General features: G+C 36.8%; 1 protein-coding gene across 1 annotated transcript in view; it reads left to right on the top strand.

The window, feature by feature from the left end:
• SLCO6A1 (solute carrier organic anion transporter family member 6A1) overlaps positions 1–25832 on the top strand; it is a 101830-nt gene that overhangs the window by 44875 nt on the left and 31123 nt on the right. Inside the window, exon 9 of the mRNA XM_052643558.1 lies at positions 6061–6256. Coding sequence (XP_052499518.1) covers positions 6061–6256 — 196 coding nt within the window. The remainder of the gene's footprint in view (positions 1–6060; positions 6257–25832) is intronic.

Here is a 25832-nt window from a genome sequence, read left to right as displayed (position 1 = left end):
CACATAGTCCAAAAGCCAAACATGACACAGTTTCAGGGGCCATATGACAGATTTTTCCACAGGTATACCATTTTGTTTGACAATGATTAATATAATTAACAGAGATAGGGACTAGATCATTCAGTTTTTTTTTCATACAGTACTTAATTAAAGCTAATATCAATAAGACTCCAAAGAACAGGATAAGGGCACCTGCAGTATTGGCCTCAATCATGCTAGCAGAGTTTGGATGCAGCCAGCTGACCAATTTTTTTGGTCCTCAGGGTCTACCTTAGACAGCAAGATAACTTTCTGCTTAAGTTTCTGTATTGACTTTTCCACTTAGCCTGAGGTATTCATGCAGGCATAACAGAATGGGTTAGTAATTACATATATTCTACCCGGGCCTGCGAGGATGAAGTTTTGGGCAATGCAGTCATCCGTAACAATGAGGCTCAGTGACTGAGGCTGACCAGAGTGCTTTCCAGGGATGAGCGTCATTGATTATTTCAGCGAAAATTAGGAACAAGTTTTTTTGTACCACCTTTTCTAGTCAGATTACTTGTTGAGAAGTAGAGACAACTGCCCTCAGGGTATGTACATATAGTGTATCAGTAGTCCTTCTGCAAATCTTCCCAGAGTAAGGAAAGTAACTTCATTTGAAAGAAATTCCCACAGTATTCTGAGGGCTATGCGGTCTAGTGGTGGTGTTTCGTTAAACATCTGTTGCTCTTCTATGACCGCCTCCGTGGCTTGACCACACCAATTGCAGTTGACAAGTACGGCTTGTCAAATGGTTAGTGGTGAGTCTGTTTTGGTTCATCTCCAAATGAGAATATCAGTCCATAAAATCAAGTTTTCTGTGAGTCAGGACTTTGTTTATGCCAAGAGATCAGTAATAAGCTAAGTGTTAGTGTTCGTCACTCAGTCGTGTTCGACTCCCTATGACCCCGAGGACTGCAGCCTACCAGGCTCCTCTCCCCACGGAATTCTCCAGACAGGAATACTGGAATGGGTTTCCATTTTCTTCCCCAGAATAAGCTGAGTTGCTTTTAAATGTAGCTGTTTCAGGGAGTCTGTGACTCCTATACAAGCAACAATGCTTCTGAGTGCGGGCTTCCTCCCTTTTTCCAGAGGCTCCAGCACACAAAATCATCAGTCACAGAGCCTTGCAGATGAAATCGGTTTATTAGGTTTGTGGGATAGAGAATCAGAGGTTTAAGTGTCTGCCTGCAATGTGGGAGACCCAGGTTCGATCCTTGGGTCGGGAAGATCCCTTGGAGAAGGAAATGGCAACCCACTCCAGTATTCTTGGGTGGAGAATCCCATGGACAGAAGAGCCTGGTGGGCTACAGTCCACGGGGTTGTAGAGTCAGACACGACTGAGAGACTTGACTTTCACCTCAAAGTATGGAGCATACCACAGCTTGCTGATTAGCATTCAGTGTACGTCTGTGGGTCAGCTAAGAAACCCTAAGTGAATTGTCTACTGTGTTCAATACTCAAAAATCCAAAATCCAATGCTAGACTGGCTCTTGGTTGGGGAAAAGGGAGACAGTTTTTCCTTAACTTCCAGAGGGATAGAGCACTATGATTCTGTCTGCAGAGTGCCCCAAAACTTGATGAGCGGTCTCTGGATTTTGTTAGGCTTGATCAGTCTTCCTTGCTGATGATGGTATAATAACACCAAAGTCAGAGCCATTGAGTCAGGCCTCTCACCCTACAACCAACTGAGTATCTTCTATCATTGAAAGCTTTGGGTATCATAGGTGAAGTGAAGTGAAGTGAAATGAAGTCACTCAGTTGTGTCCGACTCTTTGCGACCCCATGGACTGTAGCCTACCAGGCTTCTCAGTCCATGGGATTTTCCAGGCAAGAGTACTGGAGTGGGTTGCCATTTCCTTCTCCAGGGGATCTTCCCGACCCAGGGATCAAACCTGGGTCTCCCGCATTGGAGGCAGACGCTTTACCCTCTGAGCCGCCAGGGAAGCCCTTGGGTATCGTAGGTAGTGGCAGTCAAAATAAATCTGCCCCTTGTAGTAAATGGGAGAGGAATTTAGGTACTCCTGAGGGAGTACTGCAAATGTATGTTTGTGGCCTTCTAACATGAATGAAAATTAGTCTTCTTTGGGTGCTAGTGGAGTGCAAAAGAAGACTTTAGCAATGTCCAAGACAGTGTATCCAGTGCCATCAGTCTATGCCAAAAATTTAGTGACATCACCACGTACAGGCCATTCAGGGCTGTAGGGACAATGGGATTCAGTTGGTGGTTAATCCACTGTAAACCTCAAGCCCCTGGTAACTTTTTTTCACCGGACGTAGGGTCTGTTGATGAGACACTGCTTCATTTAAGTCCCTAATCTAAGCTGGGACTTTCCTTTCTCCTCCTGGGGTCCTGGGTTGTTCCTGTTGGGCCATACATGAGGAAAAGGATAGCAATTTATGTGTTCCACTGTCGCTCTTAGAATTTAGAAGCATATGCAGTACCAGTGTGCAAAATACAGTCACCGATTCTATACTTTGAAATTGGAACCACAGCATACTATGGAAATATCTGTGAAAATGTAGAACAAAAAGCAGTCAGCACATCTACTTGTAGGCTATATAGCATCAGAGGGTAGTAGAGAATTGCCGCCCAATAAATAAAGTAGTAATTTTTTAAATACAAAAGTTTAAATTTAAATATTTTTTAAATTTAAAATTATTTGGATACAGTTATTGTTTAAATCTGGTACATTTAAATGAAGAAAAATCTTGACCTTTGTGTAACTACATACAAAGATACCAATTCTAGGTAGATTGCAGGTCTCAATGTGTGTGGTAAAACAATAAAGCTTTTTAGAAAGATGTAGGAAAATATCTTCATGCCTTAGAGAAGATAAAGATTTATTAAACAAGACACAAATTACATAAATATGAAGGAAAAATGTGGTATTACATTAAAATTAAGAACTTATGTTCATCAAAGGTCAGCATGAAGGGTGAAAATGCATATGAAACAATCTTTTCAATAGAAATATTCTACAAAGTATTTGGGTCCAGAATATATTAAAAACTATGACAATAAAAAGGTAGATAATCCAATAAAAATGGAAAAAGATTTGAACAAGCATTATATAAAAGATGATACCAGTTGGCCAATATTCATGTGAAAATGGGCTCACCTTCAGTGGTTTTTCAGGGAAATACATATTAAAATCACAAGGCAATACTAGTACCATTCACCAGAATTGCTAAAATGGAAGAGAAAGATATGTTGGGATGAATGTGGAGCAATTGCCATTTTATCCACTCCTGGTGAGAGTGTAAATTGGTTTATCGTTTTATAAATCTGTTTGACAGTGTCATCAAAATCTGAACCTATACAGATCCTCTGACCCAAGAATTCAACTTCTAGTTATATACACAAATTCCTTTCTTAAGAATATATTCAACAGAAATGCAAATGTTTACAAAAAGAACATATACATGAATTTTTAAAGTAGCAGCAAAATTTGTTAATATCACAGTGAGTAAATAAATTGTGTTGTATGCACATACTAGGATACTATTCGGCAGTGATAAGGCATGAACTAGTATTATTATATACAAAAACATGGGTGGATTTTTCAAATATCATGTCCAATAAAAGAAGCTATAATGCATGCATACTTTACAATTCATATTTTATAAAATCTTGTAAGTGCACAAAAAAGCCTCTGGCCTTCTAGTAAATGTTTGATTAATTTTTACCTGGGCATGGTTACAGAGTTAAGTCTGCTTTGGAAATTCATCAGATGTATAATTTCGATTTGTGTATTTTTCTGTACATCAGTATAATATTTACACAAAAAGTTGCTTGGAAGTTCTGTGCTTTGCAATTCAATTTTCAACCTTTTTGTTTCCTTTTAGGGCAGTCCTCAAGGACCCAGTTTTTAATTGTTGAACTTCCAGTGTTCAGTATTTTCTTATTGCCTAGGGTGATGAGCCTGGCAGCCAATACTTTTTCAGTTGAATTGTGTTTTCAGTTTTATGCTCACAGATGTACTTGGCTTTCTCAACTCTATGGTTGTTTCTATGAAGAAACCTAGTGTCCTCTGGCATTGTGGTTAGGGATAGGAATTGGGGATCAAACAGTTTATGTAGACTGCCATCCAAACCTCTTGTTTTTTTTAAGTCTACCTCACTCTTGCTTTCAGTCATATTAGTACCTACCCTTAATTTCTGAGATTATGAGTTGCAATGTGGTTTACTTCTTCTTGACTTCTTTACCTATAGCCTTATTGCTCACCCGCTGATTCACTTCAAGTTCCCACAAATTTCTTAATAAATATTGCCTCTATACTATTTGCACTTTTTGCTTTTCTAATAAATGATTTTGTCTGTAAATTCTACCTTTAAACAAACACTCAAATAATGTTTGCTGCATGACTGTACTCTGTGCTGAGCACTTAAGTGTTAACTCATTTAGTTCTCCTAATAAGTTATGATGGAGGTATCATTACTTATAGATTTTATTTGATAGCACCTCCCTCATACATTTAGATGTAATTTGTATTATTGTTTGGTTCTAAGCATTTTAAATTCTCATCAGCATATTTTTACTTAAGCCATGCTTTGTTGAAAAGAGGGGTTTTTTGTTTGCAGATAAGGCTTTTATTTCTCTTTTTAAATAACTCCTGTTCAAATCAGTTAATATTTTACATATCTTTAATAGTGTTGTAAAGTAAATCTTCATCTCTGAGACAGCTGATTTAAAACACTTTGTTTATAGATTTTTAATTTCCTTGAAATCTAGGCAGTGTTTATATAATTTATTTAATGTGATGTCATTAGGTATAAACATGTTCATGATTTACATTTCATGGTACATATTTTTTGCTATTTATTTTCAAACTTTCCATTCTAAAAAATATCAAATTTCATCATCTTTCTTTCTAATAGTTGTTTTATTCATACATCATTATTGTGATTTCTGACATATTTAATTTTTCATTTTTTAATTGTATATTTTGTTTTTTTGCACTTCTCTTTTGCTTCTTACCCCTTCCCCCATTATTCTCTCTTCTCTCAATGGATTTATGTTTTATTCATTTTATCCTCATCAGTTGGTTTAGGAAATTTTAGCTGCTCATTTGCAGTTCACTAACTCCACTCCTCAGGATTGTGTGTATGTATGTGTGTTTGGTCTAGGTTATTAATTTTATCTTTTTAAAAAATAAACTATAACTATAATTTTTTGGCAAGTAACAGACTCTGTGGCAGCTTTTACAGTTTTCATTTTAGTCTTGATGTTATAAAGTTTTCTTACCTTATTACTTTATATGATTTAATATTTTTACATTTCTCTGTAATTATAGTACACATTTATTCCCAGGACTATTATCACTTTAATTACTTAAATTTATCATAGTTGGCTACAGACTTTCAAATGTTGTTTCTCTGGTATTGATTTTATTGTATTGCTCACAACTGCTGTAAAACATTTTGTAGGACCTCTTATTCTTTTGCTTTTCTAATAAATGATTTTATCTGTAAATTCTACCTTTAAACAAACACTCAAATAATGTTTGCTGCATGACTGTACTCTGTGCTGAGCACTTAAATGTTAACTCATTTAGTTAACAGCTTCCCTGGTGGCTCAGAGGTTAAAGCGTCTGCCTGCAATGCAAGAGACCTGGTTTCGATCCCTGGGTCGGGAAGATCCCCTGGAGAAGGAAATGGCAATCCACTCCAATATTCTTGCCTGGAGAATCCCAGAGGAGCCTGGTGGGCTACAGTCCACGGGGTCCCAAAGAGTTGGACACGACTTCACTTTCACTTAGGCCTGTAGTATCAGCCTCATGCACAAATTTGTATTTCTCTTAAGGTTAAGCTTTGTTATTTATTGTGTCTTTAAATTTTCTCTTGGCTTCTTAGTTAAACTTACGTTTGCTATATGATTAAAGCAGAGGAGATTGTATCAGTGTGTGAATTTTCTGTCCTGTCTTTAGCTGACTATTTTTTGTTGTGGGAGGAGGATAATTACTTTACAATATTGTGTTGGTGTCTGCCATACATCTACTATTTCTAACTGTGTTTTCTCTTCCTCCTTTCTTATAGGACTTGTTTTACTTCCAGGAGGTGCACTAGGCCAGTTTCTGGGAGGTATCATTATTTCCAAGTTACACGTATCTTCTAAAGGCCTTATGAGATTTGTAATAGTTACATCTGTTCTATCCCTTGTACTGCTTGCACTTGTAGTTTTTGTAAACTGTGATCCAATACCATTTGCTGGGATCACTGAAGATTATGGTGGGTAAGTATAATTTTGTACTTTCATATCCAAACCAATCACATATTTGTTAGTCAATAATTATTTACCCAGTAATCCTAATAGGTTCATAACATTTGTGGCATTACTGAACATGTAAAAGAAACATAAAGCATAGTTTCACCTTTCATTGTAAGGGCAGAAATATCATAATGATAGCTTGTGGTGTAACTGCTTGTGCATTCATATAAAGAAAGAGGATATTGAAATAAATCAGAACCTAGAAGTAGAAATCTGTATTAAAGTGAGTAGCAACTAGGTGACCATACTAACTGTATGAAGCGAGGCTTACCTTTGTCTGAATTGGTATGTCAGCCTTCTGGTCAAAGAATGGAACTGAAGGCATCTGAAAGTATGCATGAGCAAGGTCTCCTTTTAGTTAAACCTGCAAAAATTCAAAGAACTGGGCACAGATTGTTTTAATGATGGACCAGGAGGCCTGGCGTGCTGCGATTCATGGGATTGCAGAGTCGGACGTGACTGAGCGACTGAACTGAATTGAACTGAACTGAATGTTAAGGAAGAGAAACAGAGCTGGAATTAGAAACTGAAAGACTAATTAAGTAAAATAAGTAAAGAAAATTAGACTTCTACTTCAACTACATGGCAGACCAGTGCTTCAACTGAGTATATCTAGAAAAGCTGAATTAATATTTTAAAAGATTTGTTTAAAGATATCAGACAGTTGCTTAGGCAAGTAGCGGCCAAAGCACCAAAATCCTGGGGAAAGGCAAACCTTGTGAGGAGAAGCAACCTTCTGCAATTACTGTTTTCCCTGAGTACATTTACTATTTCTGGACATTGGCAAGAAACTGGGAATTCTGGCAAAAGGTCTGGGTAAAAAGCATCTATTAGGTTGGTGCAACAGTAATTATGTTTTGGACCCTAAATTTCAAATCATTATAACTAGACTCAAGTATGTCTTTATTAATCAAAATAGGAACCACTAGCCAACACATTTTTGCCAACAAGGAATAAGTCTGTTTACCCCTGTAACATAAAATTCCATTCTCTGGGACTTGACAAACTCTTGGAAAGCATTTCCTGAGTCCTGCTAGTTGTGGAAGCATTTTCTCTGCAAAAAGTTGTCAAGATGCTTAAAGAAATGGTAGGCATTTCTTTGGTAGGCAAATGGTTGGCAAGAGGACAGGTGAATATGGCAGATGAGGCAAAACATCACAGCTCAATTCATTCAAATTTGAAGCATTGGTTGTGCAAAGTACTGTCAGGCATTGTCATGGAGAATTGGGTCCTTTCTGCTGACCAGTGCCAATGGCAGATGTTGCAGTTTTCAGCCCATCTCATCAATTTGCTGAACATACTTTTCAGGTAAAATGGTTTCGCTGGGATTCGGAAAGCTATAGTAGATCAGACCAGCAGCAGACTACCAGACAGTGACCATGATCTTTTTTTTCTGGTGCAAGTTTGGCTTTGGGAAGTGTTTTGGAGCTTTATCTAGGTCCAGCCACTGAGCTGGTCATCGCTGGTTGTCGTATAAAATGCACTTTTCATTGCACATCAAATCCAATTGAGAAATGGTTTGTTATTGCATAAAATAAGAGAAGATGACACTTCAGAACGACAATATTTTTGATTTGCTGTCAGCTTGTGAGCACCCATTTATTGAGCCTTTCTACCTTTCCAGTTTGCTTCAAATGCCAAACGACCATAGACTGGTCGACGAATTCTTAGGCAACTTCTTATGTAGTGATCCTCTCAGCTGGTCATTGGCAACTTCCAATGGCCGGCCACCGCACTCCTCGTCTTTAAGGCTCTTGCCTCGTTTGCAAAACTTCCTTTACCACCACTGCACTGTACCTTCATTAGCAGCTCCTCAGTCACATGCACTGTTGATGTTGGGAGTTGTTTCTGCTGTTTTATGACCCACTTCGAACTCGAATAAGAATATTGCTTCAAATTTGTTTTTTGTCCAACATCATTTCCATGGTCTAAAGTACATATAAAATAAATAGCTTCATTAGCAAAAGATGTAAAATGAGAGATGCACATTAAAATGATGTATAATATAACCACATTTAGTTAAGAATGTATTCCAATATCAAAGGGCAAAGTTCAACAGTGCTTAACCACAACTACTTTTGCACCAACCTAATAGTAAGATGACCAAAATCTGGCACAAATTTTTGACAGAACTTTGAGCCTAAAGTGACAAAAATTAGGCCCTGGAGTGGGACACGACATCAGTAAGAAGAGATGGAAACAAATAAGATAACGCTCTTTTGGGGTTTCACTCAGCACATTTACCGAGCAGTGAAGCTAAAAGGCCAAGATAAAGTAAAAATAATATAAAAAGCAAAGAAAATTTTCACTGGTCTTGTGATGCTCTATAGATAAGAGTTCAATTTTAGAACGTGCTGTTGGAAAGGAACCATGGTAACCACCGTGTTCTTAACTGATACCTCTGTAAGGTTAAGATCTAGGAGTGAGGGGCTCCCTATAGTACTATAACCAGCCAGGAGGTGGATTTTCTCTAATTGGATTAATTTGGTCAGCCAGCACTGTAGCAGCAGAAAGACTTGACACTCTGAAAGAAAGATAATATCATACAAAGCTGTAAAGTGTTGTAGACAACGGTCTTGCATTAAAAGAAAACACCAGACAGGCGCAAAACCCTGAGACAGAACATATTATAGAATAGACTTATAGGGGATCCAGATATTGACATTATCAAGTGAGAATGTTAAAATAGTAATTATCAGTACAGTGAGACAATGACTGTGAATTTCTCATCAGAAGCTACAGGTTCAAAAGATAGTAGAACAATGTCTTAAGAGTCCTAACAGAAAAGAACTTTCAACACATAATTTATTATCCAGTGAAAATATTCTTCAAGAAAGAAAATGAAAGATAGTTTCAGGTTAAGGATAATTAATAACATTTGTTGTTGTCTCTAAAAGAAATGAGATTTTGGAATTATCAGCCTGGGAACATAAAGTAACTATGAGTAATATTCTACGGGTTCTAATGGAAAAAGTGGACAACATAAAGAAGATCTAGATAATGCAAGTAGAGAAATGGAAACTCTAAGAAAGATATCAAAAGTAAAATCTAGAAAGCCAAAACAGCTCTATAATAACATGACGAGTTCCTGTCATTGATTCATCGGTAAACTGGACGGAACTGAAGAAAGTATTAACGACTTTGAAGACACATCAGTGGAAACTTTTCAAACTGAGAAGCAAAGAGAAAAAAGAATGAAAAAAAAAAAAAAACGGAAATGGAATATCCAAGAACAATGAAGCAACTACGTAACACAAGTATAATGGAAATGCCAGAAAGAGAAGAAGGAGACAAAAGCACCAAAGAAATAGGTGCAGTAGTAATGGCTGAGAATTTTCCATAGTTAATGACAGACACCAAACCATACATTTGGGAAGCTCAGGAACACCAGAATTGATTAATATTACAAAAAAATCTACATGTAGGCATATCACATTCAACCTGCAGAATCAAAAACAATCTTGAAAAAAAGCCAGAGGAAATAAAACTTTACTTATAACCGTGCAAGCAAGAAAGGAATGGAGTGAACTATGTAAAGGATTGAGAAAAAGTGAACCTTGAATGGTATATACGATGAAACTATCTTTCAAAAGTGAAGGAGAAATATTCCCAGATACTCTTAAACAAAATATAAGGGAATTGTCACTGGTAAACCTGCTTTGTAAGAAATGTGTAAAGAATTTCTTCAGAAAAAAATGATATGATTTATTAGATGTATTAATAAATCCATGTAAAATGAAGAGCACTACAGGTGAATATAAATGTTGGTAGACTATGTTCTTTTATTTTTATTATTTTAATTGTTATGATAGGTAATTCTTCAAAATAATCATGGTATTAAGGTATTCAGTGATTATAATTTATGGATAGTGAAATAAATGACAGTAGTCTTATAAAAGGGGAGGGAGGAATTGGGGATACATTTTTACAAAGCACTTGTAATACCAATGAAGTGTTATAATGTTATTTGAAAGTAAACTTAAATAACTTGTAAATGTATATTGGGAATTCTAGGAAAAAAACCATTAAAACATTTTAAAAAATCAATATAAATGCTACACCAACAGATAAGAGAAAATGAAATCTCATACCAAAAACCAGAGAAAGCAAAAAAACGGGAAAGATGAAAACCAGAAAGAACAAATTTTTGTTGTGTAATTCTTCACAGTAGTCTCTTATGACCTTTATATTTGTAATGCATCAGCTGTAATGTCTCTACTTTCATTTATAATTACATCTATTTCATTCCTTTTTTTCTCCTGCAAGTCTAGCTGTAAGTTATTCTATTTTATTTATCTTTATTTTTTTAAAAAACTCAGTTTTATTAATCTTTTCTTTTGGTCTTTTCTATTAATCATTTATTTCTGTTCTGATATTTATTTTCTTTATTGTACCAGTTTTGGACTTATTAGTTTATTCTTTTTCTAGTTTCTTGAAGTATAAATTTAGATTGTTTATTTGAGATCATTCTTTTCTCTTCGTCTAAGGCTTTATTGATATGAATTTCTTAGAATTGCTTTTTTTTACTGAAAACTAGTTGATTTGCAATATTATATTAGTTTCACGGGTACAAAAGAGTGATTCGTATTTTTATAGATTATAATCCTTTTAAGGTTATTATAAAATAATAGCTTATTTCCCTGTGCTGTACAATATATCCTTATTGCTTTTTTATGCATGGTAGTTTGTATCTTTCAATTCTGTACTCTATCTGGCCCCTTCCTCCTTCCTTATCCTCGCTGGTAACCAGTAGTTTGTTCTCTGTATCTTTGAGTCTCTCTGTTTTGTTACATACATTTATTCATTTTTTTTTCAGTACAGTTCAGTTCAGTCTCTCATTTGTGTCTGACTCTTTGTGACCCCATGAACTGCAGCACACCAGGCCCCCCTGTCCATCACCAACTCCCGGAGTTTACCCAAACTCATGTCCATCAAGTCTGTGATGCCATCCAGCCGTCTCATCCTCTGTCGTCCCCTTCTCCTCCTGCCTTCAATCTTTGCCAGCATCAGGGTCTTTCCCAATGAATCAGCTCTTTGCATCAGGTGGCCAAAACATTGGAGTTTCAGCTTCAACATCAGTCCTTCCAATGAACATCCAGGACTGATCTTTAGAATGGACCGTTTGGATCTCCTTGCAGTCCAAGCGACTCTCAAGAGTCTTCTCCAACACCACAGTTCAAAAGCATCAGTTTTTCGGCACTCAGCTTTCTTTATTTTTTAGAGTTCACATGTAAGTGATAACATAGAGTTACTTGTTCTCTGTTTGACTTATTTCACAAAGCATATTACCCTGTAGGTCCACCCATGTTGTTGCAAATGGCAGAATTTCATTCTTTTTTATAACTGAGAAGTAATATTTCATTGTATGTAAATACCACATCTTCTTTATCCATTCATCCTTTGATGGACACTTAGGTTGCTTCCATATTTTGGCAACTGTAAATAATGCTATCAACATTTATTCAGTTCAGTTCAGTTCAGTTCAGTCGCTCAGTCGTGTCCAACTCTTCGTGACCTTGTGCATCGCAGCACGCCAGGCCTCCCTGTCCATCACCAACTCCTGGAGTTCACTCAGACTCATGTCCATCAAGTCAGTGATGCCATCTAACCCAACATTTATTGGGGTGTATGTATTAATATCTTTTCGAATTAGTGTCTTCATTTTCTTTGGATGTATACCCAGGAGTGTAATTGCTGGATCTTGTGGTAGTTCTGCTTTTAGTTTTTTAAAGAACCTTCATACTTTTGCTTTGTCCCATTGGCTTTGGTATGCTTACAATTTTATTTCAGGGTATTTAAAAATTTCTCTTTTGATTTATTCTATGACCAGTTGGTTGTTTAGTGGTATGTTGTTTAATCTTCACGTATTTGTGAATTTTCCAGTCCTCTTCTTGTAAATGATTTCTAGTTTCATACTATTGTAGTTGGAAAAGATGCATGATATAATCTCCAATCTTCTTAAATTTATGAAGACTTGTAACATAACATATGGAGAATTTTTATGTGCACTTGAGAAATATATGTATTCTGTTACTATTGTATGGAATGTCCTGTAAATGTCTGGTGAGTCTTGTATTTCAAACCTATGGCTTAATTTCAGTGTTTCCTTATTGATTTTCTGTCTGAATGTTTTATCCATTGCTGAAAGTAGAATGTCAAAGTCTTCTAGTATTATTGTATTGCCATCTATTTCTCCCTGTAGATCTATTAATATTTGCTTTATATGTTTAGGTGTTTGTGTGTTGGGTGCATAAATATTTACAAGTGTTATATTTCCTTGTTGGCTTGATCCCTTTTTATTGTAAAATGACCTTTTTGTCTTCTTGCAGTCTTTGTCTTAGAGTCTTTTTTGTCTGATATAAGTATAGCTGTCCCAGTTTTATTTTGGTTTCCATTTGTATGTAATATAATTTTCCATCACGTCAGTTTCAGTCTGTGTGTGTCCTTATTCTGAAGTGAGTCTCTAGTATGCACCCTAAATATGGGGCTTTTTTTTTATCCATTCAGATCCCTCATGTCTTTTAATTGGGGAATTAGTTTATTTACATTTATAGTGTTTGTTGATAGGTATGTACTTGCTGCAATTTTGTTAATCACTGCAATTTTGTTAATTGTTTTCTGGCTGTTTTGTAGTTCCTGTGTTTCTTCTTGTTTCTTACTCTTCCTTTGTAATTTGGTGATTTTATTTAGTGCTTAGACTCTTTGCTCTCTTCCTTTTGTGCATTTTCTATAGGTTTTTGTTTTGTGGTTACCATGAGGCTTATAGAAAGCATATTTATGACAGTCTTTTTAAGTTGATAACAACCTAACCCTGAATGCATAATAAAGCTCTACACTTTTACCTTCCCCCTGCATTTTATGTATGTTTTTGATGTCAAAATTGGTATCTTTTACCTTGTATATCTATATTATTGTAGTTATATTTTAATGACTATAATAACTAAATGAACCTTATCTATAACAGTGGTGGTTTAGTCACTAAGTAGTGTCTGACTCTTGTGATACCTCATGGACTGTATAGCCTGCCAGGCTCCTCTGTCCATGGGATTTTCCAGGCAAGAATACTTGAGTGGATTGCCATTTCCTTCTCCAGGGGATCTTCCCGACCCAGGAACCGAATGTTGGTCTCCTGCACTGGAGGCAGATTCTTTACCGACTGAGATATGAGGGAAGCCCATAGCTCTGTATCTATAACAGTAACCTTATCTATAATTATACTGACTAAATAGCCTTATCGCTTAGCCAACCCTGAGTTCTTGGTTGTTCATCAGATCTCTGTGATTGCCTAGATGTCCTTCTTTGTCTGTAGTCACCCCCAGTAGTTAAGGATGGCTGAGATGTGTCAGTGGCCCAAGGGAGAGGGTGGCAGCTGGCACATGGATCAGGCAGATGGGAAGCCGGATCCTTAAGCAGTGGAGAACATATGTAGTTAGGTTGCTTTTAGAGAGAAACTGGGAGATAGGCTTTTTCTGCCTGCTCCCTCTGTGCTAAGCTTGAGTTTATCGCTGCAGGAGGGGTGTTCTTGTGCCTATTAATAACTGCTTTTTTGTTTACAGTCCTGTGAATACAAGGCCCATTGGCTATCACAGCCAAGTGATCCCGGGATCTGTCCCTTCCTTGGGCAGCAGTCAGAAAAGCTGGGATGGGAAATATGTGTGCTTGCTCCTTCCAGGGAGACTGGCCATTTGTACTGGGCTAGAGTGAGAAGTCAAAGGTGGTGTCTGATGTCTTTCCCAGTCTCTGGGAAGATCACAGTCAGCTCCCAGATACCTGAGAATACACAACAGAGAGCACAAGTCTTGTGAAGCCTAAATATTTACTGTCTGGCTCCTCATAGAATGTATTCATTGATCCCTAATCTAAACCTACCTATTTAAAGGCAGTGATTGTCAGATTCTTTAAAAAAGTAAACCTAAGCCAGGCTTCAGCAATATGTGAACTGTGAACTCCCTGATGTTCAAGCTGGTTTTAGAAAAGGCAGAGGAACCAGAGATCAAATTGCCAACATCCACTGGATCATGGAAAAAGCAAGAGAGTTCCAGAAAAACATCTATTTCTGCTTTATTGACTATGCCAAAGCCTTTGACTGTGTGGATCACAATAAACTGTGGAAAATTCTGAAAGAGATGGGAATACCAGACCACCTGACCTGCCTCTTGAGAAATCTGTATGCAGGTCAGGAAGCAACAGTTAGAACTGGACATGGAACAACAGACTGGTTCCAAATAGGAAAAGGAGTGTGTCAAGGCTGTATATTGTCATCCTGCTTATTTAACTTCTATGCAGAGTACATCATGAGAAACGCTGGACTGGAATCAAGATTGCTGGGAGAAATATCAATCACCTCAGATATGCAAATGACACCACCCTTATGGCAGAAAGTGAAGAGGAGCTAAAAAACCTCTTGATGAAAGTGAAAGAGGAGAGCAAAAAAGTTGGCTTAAAGCTCAACATTCAGAAAACGACGATCATGGGATCTGGTCCCATCACTTCATGGGAAATAGATGGGGAAACAATGGAAACAGTGTCAGACTTTATTTTGGGGGGCTCCAAAATCACTGCAGATGGTGACTGCAGCCATGAAATTAAAAGAGGATTACTCCTTGGAAGAAAAGTTCTGACCAACCTAGATAGCATATTCAAAAGCAGAGACATTACTTTGCCGACTAAGGTCCGTCTAGTCAAGGCTATGGTTTTTCCTGTGGTCATGTATGGATGTGAGAGTTGGACTGTGAAGAAGGCTGAGTGCCGAAAAATTGATGCTTTTGAACTGTGGTGTTGGAGAAGACTCTTGAGAGTCCCTTGGACTGCAAAGAGATCCAACCAGTTCATTCTGAAGGAGATCAGCCCTGGGTATTCTTTGGAAGGAATGATGCTAAAGCTGAAGCTCCAGTCCTTTGGCCACCTCATGAGAAGAATTGACTCATTGGAAAAGACTCTGATGCTGGGAGGGATTGAGGGCAGGAGGAGAAGGGGACGACAGAGGATGAGATGGCTGGATGGCATCATGGACTCAATGGACGTGAGTCTGAGTGAACTCTGGGAGCTGGTGATGGACAGGGAGGCCTGGCGTGCTGCGATTCATGGGGTCACAAAGAGTCAGACACGACTGAGCGACTAAACTGAACTAAAGCTAAACTCAGTCTAAATGAAATCTGTAATAAATAATGACGTATATATTGAAAGTCAAAAGATGAAAAAATCATGACATACAAACACTAAACAAAAGAAATCTAAAATAAATATATTAATATCAGGCTTTAGAATCAAGAATAAAGAAGCCTTGATAAAGAAACTGGGATAAAGAAACATTGTAAAATTATAAAATGGTCAATTTACAAAGAGCAAACAATTCTACTTAAATGTGCAGCTAACAACAGAGACTCAAGATCTAAGAGCAAAAAGCTAGTAAAACTGAAAGAAAAAAGATAAATCCAAACATATACTGGAAAACTTTATTACTACTCTCTCAAAGGTGATTAAAAAGTACTGAATAGCACAGTTAGTCAGCTTAAACTAATTTACGCTTATGGAACACTCTGGTCAACAGAAGCAGAATACCTATTCTCTTTGAATGCAAATGCAATATGTACCAAAATAGGCCATATTTTGGGTTATAAGACAGGCCTTTATAGTATAAAAGAACTGAAACTATACAGAGCACTATACCACAGCAGAATCAAACTATCATCAAACAACAATAATGAGACAATCTCTAAACACTTGGAAACCACATAACACACTTCTAAGAACCCACAGATCAAAGAAGTCTGAAGAGAAATTAACAAAATACATTTACCTGAATGAAAATGAAAATACCACATACCGTAATTGTGGGACCAAACTAAAACAGTATTGAGAGGGAAATTTATAGTACTAAATGCATACAATAAAAAATAGGAAATATCTCAATAATCTAAGGTCCCACCCAAGAATTTAAGAGCAAAATAAACTCAAAAGAAGCAGAAGGAAGCAAATAATAATACAAATAGAAATCAATCCAACAAAAAAACACCTTATTCTTTTAAAGATCAATAAAATTGACACATCACTAGCAAGATTAACAAAGAAAAAAAGCAGAAAACATACAATTTACCATTATGAGGAATAAAATAGGCAATAACTATCTTCATAGATATTTAAAGAATAATAAGGGCCTACCAAAAGTAACTCCACGCATATAAATTTGACAAGTAATATGGACTAATTCTTGAAAATGAAAAAAAAAAAAAACCTCGCCCAAAATGAACTAGATAATTTGAATAGTTATAGAAGGAACTATTAAACAAATTGAATCCACCATTTACAAAAGTACCCCTAAAACATATTCTAGCCCAGATGATTTCACTGGAGAATTCTACCAAATATTTAAGGAATTAACAGTGATTCTACACAGTATCTTCTAGAAAGTATAAAAGGAAAGAGTACTTCCTAACTTGATTGATGAGGCTGGTATTGTTCTGAGAGCAAAGCCAAAGACAGTAAAAAAAAAAAAAAAATGGATCACACAGAACAATATCTCTCATAAACTTAGATGCAATAGCATCAACAAAACATTAGCAAGTTAAATGCAACAATATATATTACAAATTTATACAAAAACTATACCTTCCTGGTACCTAATATTCATCCTCTCTCCTGTTTGGGGCTCATTCAGTGTACATGTCGGTCAGGGCCTTGCCTCATCTATCCTTCTTCAGTGGATCTTCCCGACCCAGGAATCAAACCGGGCTCTCCTGCATTGCAGGCAGATTCTCTACCAACTGAGCTATCAGGAAAGCCCCCTAAATCAACCAAAAGGAGATACATACTGGTCTTCTCATTGGCAGGTGTATGAGTTAGGCTCATCTGATTGGACTGCTCCCTCAAGATTTTGATATTTGAGAAAGTAAGAAAAAAGCCCATGGTCAGCCAGAGATTACCTGCAGCACCCAGTGTAAAACTGGATACTGCAGTGCATCAGATCCCGGGGGTGGAGGCACGGGGGACATCTCGCTAAAATCAGTCCTATAATGTACTTTTGCTTGCCTTTTTTGGGTTCTCAATGGTTTTTAGAATCTACTTTTTGAGGCTTCTTACTTATTTCTATGAGCTCTTTGACATACTCTCAATAAATTCATGCACTTTACCCAGAATTAGTTCATGCTGCCTATATTGGTTCAAATACATAGTTTATAAATTAAAAAATGATAGTCTTAAAAATGATTTCAAATATAGCTACTTTTTCAAATTACTAATAATGTAAATTAAGATCCTTTGATTTCCTTATAAATTTATATTTAGCAATTGTTCTGGATTTCCACTTTCAGCCAAGATGGAATAACACATTTCCCCTACTACAAAAGCCAACCAAAATTTTGACAAAAATTGAAACAGTGGTTTACATGACAGAGGACTCGGTCAGTGAAAGACAGTGATACATGAGAGGTAGGAAACATTTAAGGTGAGCCTTATAATTCCTCCAGCTTACTGCCTTAAGAGGGTTTTGAGGTCATGGTACAGGAAGGGGGAACCATACAGATTCTGTCAAACTCCCTGAGTTGAAGCAATGAAGCTGAGAGTCCAGAAAAAATCAGTGCAGCTAGAGTTCAGAGGATAGTATACCAGAAGACACAGCGTATCTACAGAGGATGAAGTATGAAGCGGAGTACTAACTAGCATATATGTGAGTAAAGTGGCTGAGTCTAAGGCTACAAAGGAAAAAAAAATTAAAGCAAGCAGAACCCATCACACACACACTGTTGGGGTTAGTACCTGTTCTGACCAGTTAGACTGGGAAACCTCCAAAATCACAGAGCGTATAGAATACAGAAGGATCTTGCCTCAGTAATGGGTAATAATTAGCTCTGAACTGAGCACTACTTTGGCTCTAACAAATCTTGGAAGCAAGAGCTCAAAAAGGCAAAGTATTTGCCTATAAATTAGCTGCATTCCAGAACAAAGCTTATTTATAAAAATACAAAAATATCTAGTTTCCAAAATAGTGAAATTTACAAGACCTAATAACCCTTGAAAAATTAAAAGAAATTCAAATCAGCAGAAAAATACAACCCATAATGATTAGCAAAATTACGGACCCATAACTGATGTATATGTTAAGATTATCAGAGAAGAATGTTAACACAGTTATTATACCAGTAATCCATATGATAAAAATTCAAGTAGAAGACAACTTAAAACTACAAATAAAAATTCTAACCACTGCAATAATGTAAGAAAAAAATAAACAAAAAGCATGAGAAGCAAAACTCTGTTATCAACACCATTGCCTATGTAGAAAATCCAAAAAACACACTATAATAAAATGAGCTTAGCAAGTTTGTAAGATACTAATCAATCGACAAGAATTTATGTCATTTATATATGCTAGCTACAACTGTAGAAATCAATATTAAAAATAATATTATTAACTCCCATAAGGCTATCAATTGACTTTTCAACAGAAACTCTAGGCCAGAAGGGAGTGGCTTAATGTATTTAAAGTGATGAAAGGGAAAAAATCTAATACTATCCCAAACAGGGCTCTTATTCAGATGTGATGGAGAGATAAAAAGTTAGATAAGCAAATGCTAAAAGAGTTCAGTTCAGTTCAGTTGAGTCGCTCAGTCGTGTCCGACTCTTTGCCACCCCATGAATCGCAGCACGCCAGGCCTGCCTGTCCATCACCAACTCCCGGAGTTCACTCAGACTCATGTCCATCGAGTTCGTGATGCCATCCAGCCATCTCATCCTTGGTTGTCCCCTTCTTCTCCTGCCCCCAAATCCCTCCCAGCATCAGAGTCTTTTCCAATGAGTCAACTCTTCGCATGAGGTGGCCAAAGTACTGGAGTTTCAGCTTTAGCATCATTCCTTCCAAAGAACACCCAGGGCTGATCTCCTTCAGAATGGACTGGTTGGATCTCTCTGCAGTCCAAGGGACTCTCAAGAGTCTTCTCCAACACCACAGTTCAAAAGCATCAATTCTTCAGCGCTCAGCCTTGTTCACAGTCCAACTCTCACATCCATACATGACCACAGGAAAAACCATAGCCTTGACTAGGCGGACCTTAGTCGGCAAAGTAATGTCTCTGCTTTTGAATATGCTATCTAGGTTGGTCATAACTTTTCTTCCAAGGAGTAATCCTCTTTTAATTTCATGGCTGCAGTCACCATCTGCAGCGATTTTGGAGCCCCCCCAAATAAAGTCTGACACTGTTTCTACTGTTTCCACATCTATTTCCCATGAAGTGATAAGACCGGATGCCATGATCTTCGTTTTCTGAATGTTGAGCTTTAGGCCAGCTTTTTCACTCTCCTCTTTCACTTTCATCAAGAGGCTTTTTAGTTCCTCTTCACTTTCTGCCATAAGGGTGGTGTCATCTGCATATCTAAGGTGATTGATATTTCTCCCGACAATCTTGATTCCAGCTTGTAGTTTCTTCCAGTCCAGCGTTCCTCATGATGTACTCTGCATAGAAGTTAAATAAGCAGGGTGACAATATACAGCCTTGATGTACTCCTTTTCCTATTTGGAACCAGTCTGTTGTTCCATGTCCAGTTCTAACTGTTGCTTCCTGACCTGCATACAGATTTCTCAAGAGGCAGGTCAGGTGGTCTGGTATTCCCATCTCTTTCAGAATTTTCCACAGTTTATTGTGATCCACACAGTCAAAGCTTTGGCATAGTCAATAAAGCAGAAATAGATGTTTTTCTGGAACTCTCTTGCTTTTTCCATGATCCAGTGGATGTTGGCAATTTGATCTCTGGTTCCTCTGCCTTTTCTAAAATCAGCTTGAACGTCAGGGACTTCACAGTTCATGTATTGTTGAAACCTGGCTTGGAAAATTTTGAGCATTACTTTATTAGCATGTGAGATGAGTGCAATTGTGTGATAGTTTGAGCATTCTTTGGTGTTGCCTTTCTTTGGGATTGGAATGAAAACTGACCTTTTTCCAGTCCTGTGGCCACTGCTGAGTCTTCCAAATTTGCTGGCATATTGAGTGCAGCACTTTCACAGCATCATCTTTCAGGATTAGAAACAGCTCAATTGGAATTCTATCACCTCCACTAGCTTTGTTTGTAGTGATGCTTTCTAAGGCCCTCTTGACTTCACATTACAAGATGTCTGGCTCTAGATTAGTGATCACATCATCATGACTATCTGGGTCATGAAGATCTTTTTCGTACAGTTCTTCCGTGTATTCTTGCCACCTCTTCTTAATATCTTCTGCTTCTGTTAGGTCCATACCATTTCTGTCCTTTATTGTGCCCATCTTTGCATGAAATGTTCCCTTGGTATCTCTAATTTTCTTGAAGATATCTCTAGTCTTTCCCATTCTGTTGTTTTCCTCTATTTCTTTGCATTGATCGCTGAAGAAGGCTTTCTTATCTCTTCTTGCTATTCGTTGGAACTCTGCATTTAGAGCACCACTAAACTAATTTTATAAAAAATATTAAAAGGACTTCTCTAACTGAAAAAGAAAAGGCCATTACTAGAAATATGAAAATTACAAAAGGAAAAAACTCATTGGTGACAGCAATATGAAGGGAAGATAGTAAATCAACCACATATAAATTAGTAGAAAGACTAAAAGACAAAACTAATAAAATTATATCTGCAACAAATAGTTAAAGGGTACACAAAAAGATGTAATCTAGGTAAAAAACAGGAAACACGGGTGGAGTAAAAATGCAGGGTTATTAAAATGTGTTTGAACTTGAGATAAATAACAAAATAATGATGTGTGGGTCTTTGTGTGTGTGTACCTACCTTATGGTAACTGAAAATCAAAAATCTCTTAGTTACACAGACATACACACAAGAAAGGAATCCAAACATAACACAAAAAATAGTCATCAAATCACAAGGGACGAGAGCAAAAGAAGAGAAAGGAACAAAAAGGACCCACAGAAACAAACCCCCAAAATGAACAAAATGACAGTAAAGTACCTACCTAGTAACAATTTCTTTAAATGTCAATGTTCTAAATACTCTAATGAAAATACATAGAGTGGCTGGAAAGGAGTCAAAACAAGATATAAAAACTACTAGAGCCCATTACTGAATTTGGTAATGTTGCAAGATATAAATTTAATACACAAAAATCTGTTGCATTTCTATACACTAATACCATACTATCAGAAATTTAGAAAACAATCTCCAGCTTCCCAGGTGGTCCAGTAGTTAAGAATCCACCTTGCAATACAGGGGATACTGAGATCCCTGGTCTGGGAAAATCCCACATGCTGTGAGGCAATTAGGCTGTGACCACAGCTACTGAGCCTGTGCACTGAGAGTCCACAAGCCGCAGTTACTGAGGCTCAGAGACCGTGCTCTGCAGTAAAAGAAGCCACTGAAATGAGAAGCCCGCACACTGCAGTGAAGAGTAACCCACACTCACTGCAACTAGAGAAAGCCTGCACACAGCAATGAAGACCCAGCACACCCAAAAACAAATACATTTTTAAAAATTAAAAGGAAAAGAAAACGATCCCATTTTAAATGCATTACAAGAACAGAATACCTAGAAGTAAATCTAAGAAGGTAAAGGACTTGTACGCAGAAGACTATAGTGGACAATGATGAATGAAATAGAAGATGACACACACAGACGGAAAGATAGACCATATTAATGGGTGAAATAATTAATATTGTTAAAATGACCATACTACCCAATGAGAACTTCAGACTCAGTGCAGTCCCTAAAAATATCAATGACATTTTTCAGAGAACTAAAACAACTAATGCTAAAATTTGTAAGGAAACAAAAGACCCTAAGCAGCCAAAATAATCTCATGAAAGAAGAAATCATGCTCCCCTGATTTCAAACTATACTACAGTCATCAAAACATATAGCACAGGCAAAAAACAGACACATAAATCAGTGGAAATAAAACCAATCTTATATGGACAATTAAGCTACAACAATGAAGGTATATACAATGGGGAAAAGACAGCTTCTTCAACAAATGGTATTGGGAAAACTGGACAGCTACATGCAAAAGAATCAAACTGGTCTACTCTCTCATACCACAAACAAAAATAAATTCAATAAATGCAAGAACTGAGATCACAAAAGTACTGGAAGAAAACAAGCAGTACATTCTTTGACTTCAGTCTTAGTGATAGTTTTGAATGAATTCCTCAGGCAAAGAAAACAAATAAAAAATAAACAAATGGGACTATAGCAAACTAAAAATCTTTTGTTCAGTAAAAGAAAGCATCAGCAAAAGATAAAGGCTGTGTACTGAATGGGAGAAGATATTTGCAAAGGATATATCTGATAAGGGATTTATATCCAAAATATACAAAGCATACATACAAGTTTAGTTTCTACTCCTGGGTATTTAGCTGAAGAGAAGAAAAGCACTAATTAGAAAGATATATGCACCTTAGTAATTATTACAGCATTATTTACAATAGCCAAGGTATAGAAACAACCCAAGTGCCTATGAATAGATGAATGTATAAAAAAAGATGTAACACACAAGCAGTGGAATATTAGTCACAAATAATAATGAAATCTTGCCATTTGTAACAACGAAGATGGAAATAGAGGGTATTTAAATATAAGTTAAATATGTCAAAGACAAACACTGTATGATTTCACTTATGTGTGGAATCTATTTAAAAAGTGAATGAACAAACATCACACAACAGAAATAAACACAGAGAACAAACAATTGCTTGCCAGAAAGAAGGGAGTTGAGGGGAGGAATTAAATAGGTGAGGGAGTTTAGGAGGTACAAACTTTTAGTTGCAAAATAAGTGAGTCACGGATATGAAATGCACAGTGTGGGCATTATAGTCAATGACTGTGTAATATCTTTCTGTGGTGATGTACTGTAACTAGACTTAGTGTGATGGTAAGTTTGAAATGTATAGAAAACCACATCACCATGCTGTGTAATAGGAACTAATAGTGTTGTAGACCAATTATACTTCAAAAACCAACCAACCAATCAACTAACTCATAGAAAAATAAATCAAATTTGTTACTAAGGCAGGGGTTTAAGGGAGCAGAAACTGAACGAAGGCAGTGGAAATGTACAAACTACCATTTATATATGAGTACTAGGGATGTACTAGACAAATGCAATTAATACTGCCCCATATTATAGATGAAAGTTGTTAGAGTAAATTCTAAGAGTTCTCATTACAAGGAAATTTTTTTTCTTTATTTAATTTTATGTTGATGATGGATGCTCACTAAACTTATTGTGGTAATCATTTCATGGCATGTGTAAGTCTAATAATTATGCTGTACACCTTAAGTTTATAAAGTGTAAATTAGATCTCAATAAAACTAGAAAAGCATAAAAAATAACATTAACAATACTATTAAGCAAGAAAAAATTCTGTAGAAGAAAAGATCAGTATTCAAAAATCTTTGGTATTTAATACACTACCTACAAACAACTTGAAATTGATATCAAACAACAATACCATTAGCAATAGTATCAAGAAAAAGAAAAATTTAAAGATAAATATGACAGAAAATATAAAAACTCTATACAATGATTGCTGTAAAACATGCTGAGAGAAATTAAAGACCTAAATTTTAAAATGAAGATATATCCAATGTTGGTGGAATAAAAGACTCAATATCTTTAAGATGTTAATCTTCAGATGTTAATACAAAAATTAATGTGTGTATTCGATGTAATCACAACCAAAATCCTAGTGAGCTTCCTTCTTTAGATATTGGAAAAATGACGTTTAAATTCATATAGTTACGCAAAGGACCTAGAAAAACCACAAACAAACAATTCTAAAGAACAAAGATGGAGGACTAACACTATTTGATTTCAAGACATTATAAAGCCACAATAATCAAGAAAGCAGTATTGGTGTAATATAGACAAATAAGTCAGTGGAACAGAATAAAGCCCAAAAGTGCACAAATACATATATAGATAATTGATTTATGATAGAGTGCATATGCAGCTTATGGAACACTTAGATATCTATATTTAAACAAATAAACTTTGATCTGTATATTATACAGTGCTAATAGTTAATTTTAAATGGATTGTAGATGTAAGATATACAATTTCAGGGATATGAGAAAAAATTTATGTGAACTTGTGTTCAGCAAAGATTTCTTAGATATGACACCAAATATGTGATCCATAAAGAAACATATTGATAAATTGGACTTAATTAAAATAAAAAAACACATGCTCTTTGAAAGAGTCCATTAAAGTAATGCAGAGACAGACCATAGACTATGAGAAGATATTTGAAAATTATATGTTTAACAAAGAACTTAATCTGTTGATAATATTAACAACTCTCAATGCTTAATAATAGTTCAGTTCAGTTCAGTCACTCAGTTGTGTCCGACTCTTTGCGACCCCATGAATCGCAGCATGCCAGGCCTGCCTGTCCATCACCAACTCCCGGAGTTCACTCAGACTCACGTCCATCGAGTCTGTGATGCCATCCAGCCGTCTCATCCTTGGTCGTCCCCTTCTCCTCCTGCCCCCAATCCCTCCCAGCATCAGAGTCTTTTCCAATGAGTCAACTCTTCGCATGAGGTGGCCAAAGTACTGCAGTTTCAGCCTTAGCATCATTCCTTCCAAAGAAATCCCAGGGCTGATCTCCTTCAGAATGGACTAGTTGGATCTCCTTGCAGTCCAAGGGACTCCCAAGAGTCTTCTCCAACACCACAGTTCAAAAGCATCAATTCTTCGGCGCTCAGCCTTGTTCACAGTCCAACTCTCACATCCATACACGACCACAGGAAAAACCATAGCCTTGACTAGACGGACCTTAGTCGGCAAAGTAATGTCTCTGCTTTTGAATATGCTATCTAGGTTGGTCATAACTTTTCTTCCAAGGAGTAAGCATCTTTTAATTTCATGGCTGCAGTCACCAACTGCAGTGATTTTGGAGCCCAAAATGGGGAGAAGATTTGAACAGATATTTAACCAAATAATAAATATAGATGGAAAATAAGTGCATGGAAAGATGTCTAGCATCAGTCATTAGGGAAACTCATATTCAGTTCAGTTCAGTTACTCATTTGTGTCTGACTCTTTGTGACCCCGTATACTGTAGCATGCCAGGCCTCCCTGTCCATCACCAACTCCCAGAGTTCACTCAAACCCATGTCCATTGAGTCGGTGATGCCCTCCAACCATCTCATCCCCTTCTCCTCCTGCCTTCAATCTTTCCCAACATCAGGGGCTTTTCAATTGAATCAGCTCTTCGCATCAGGTGCCCAAAGTAGAGTTTCAGCTTCAGCATCAGTCCTTAAAATGAATATTCAGCACTGATTTCCTTTAGGATGGACTGGCTGGATCTCCCGGCAATCCAAGGGACTCTCAAACTATATCTTTGTTAGAATGTCTAAAATTAAAAAGATTCTTCCAAGTGTTGGCAAGAAATATAGGAAACAGTTGAAATCTTATACACTGTTTCTGAGAATATGAAATAACACAATCACTTTGGAAAACTAATTGACAGTTTCTTAAAAAGTTAAATGAACACCTACCATATGACCCCAAAATTCTAGTCCTTGATGTTATTCAAGAGACCATACAAAGACCATGTAAA

This window comes from Budorcas taxicolor, chromosome 7 (genome assembly GCF_023091745.1).
Source record: "Budorcas taxicolor isolate Tak-1 chromosome 7, Takin1.1, whole genome shotgun sequence".
NCBI classification, from domain to species: domain Eukaryota; kingdom Metazoa; phylum Chordata; class Mammalia; order Artiodactyla; family Bovidae; genus Budorcas; species Budorcas taxicolor.
Note: the sequence above shows the minus strand (reverse complement) of the source record. Positions and strands in the feature narration are given on the sequence as shown.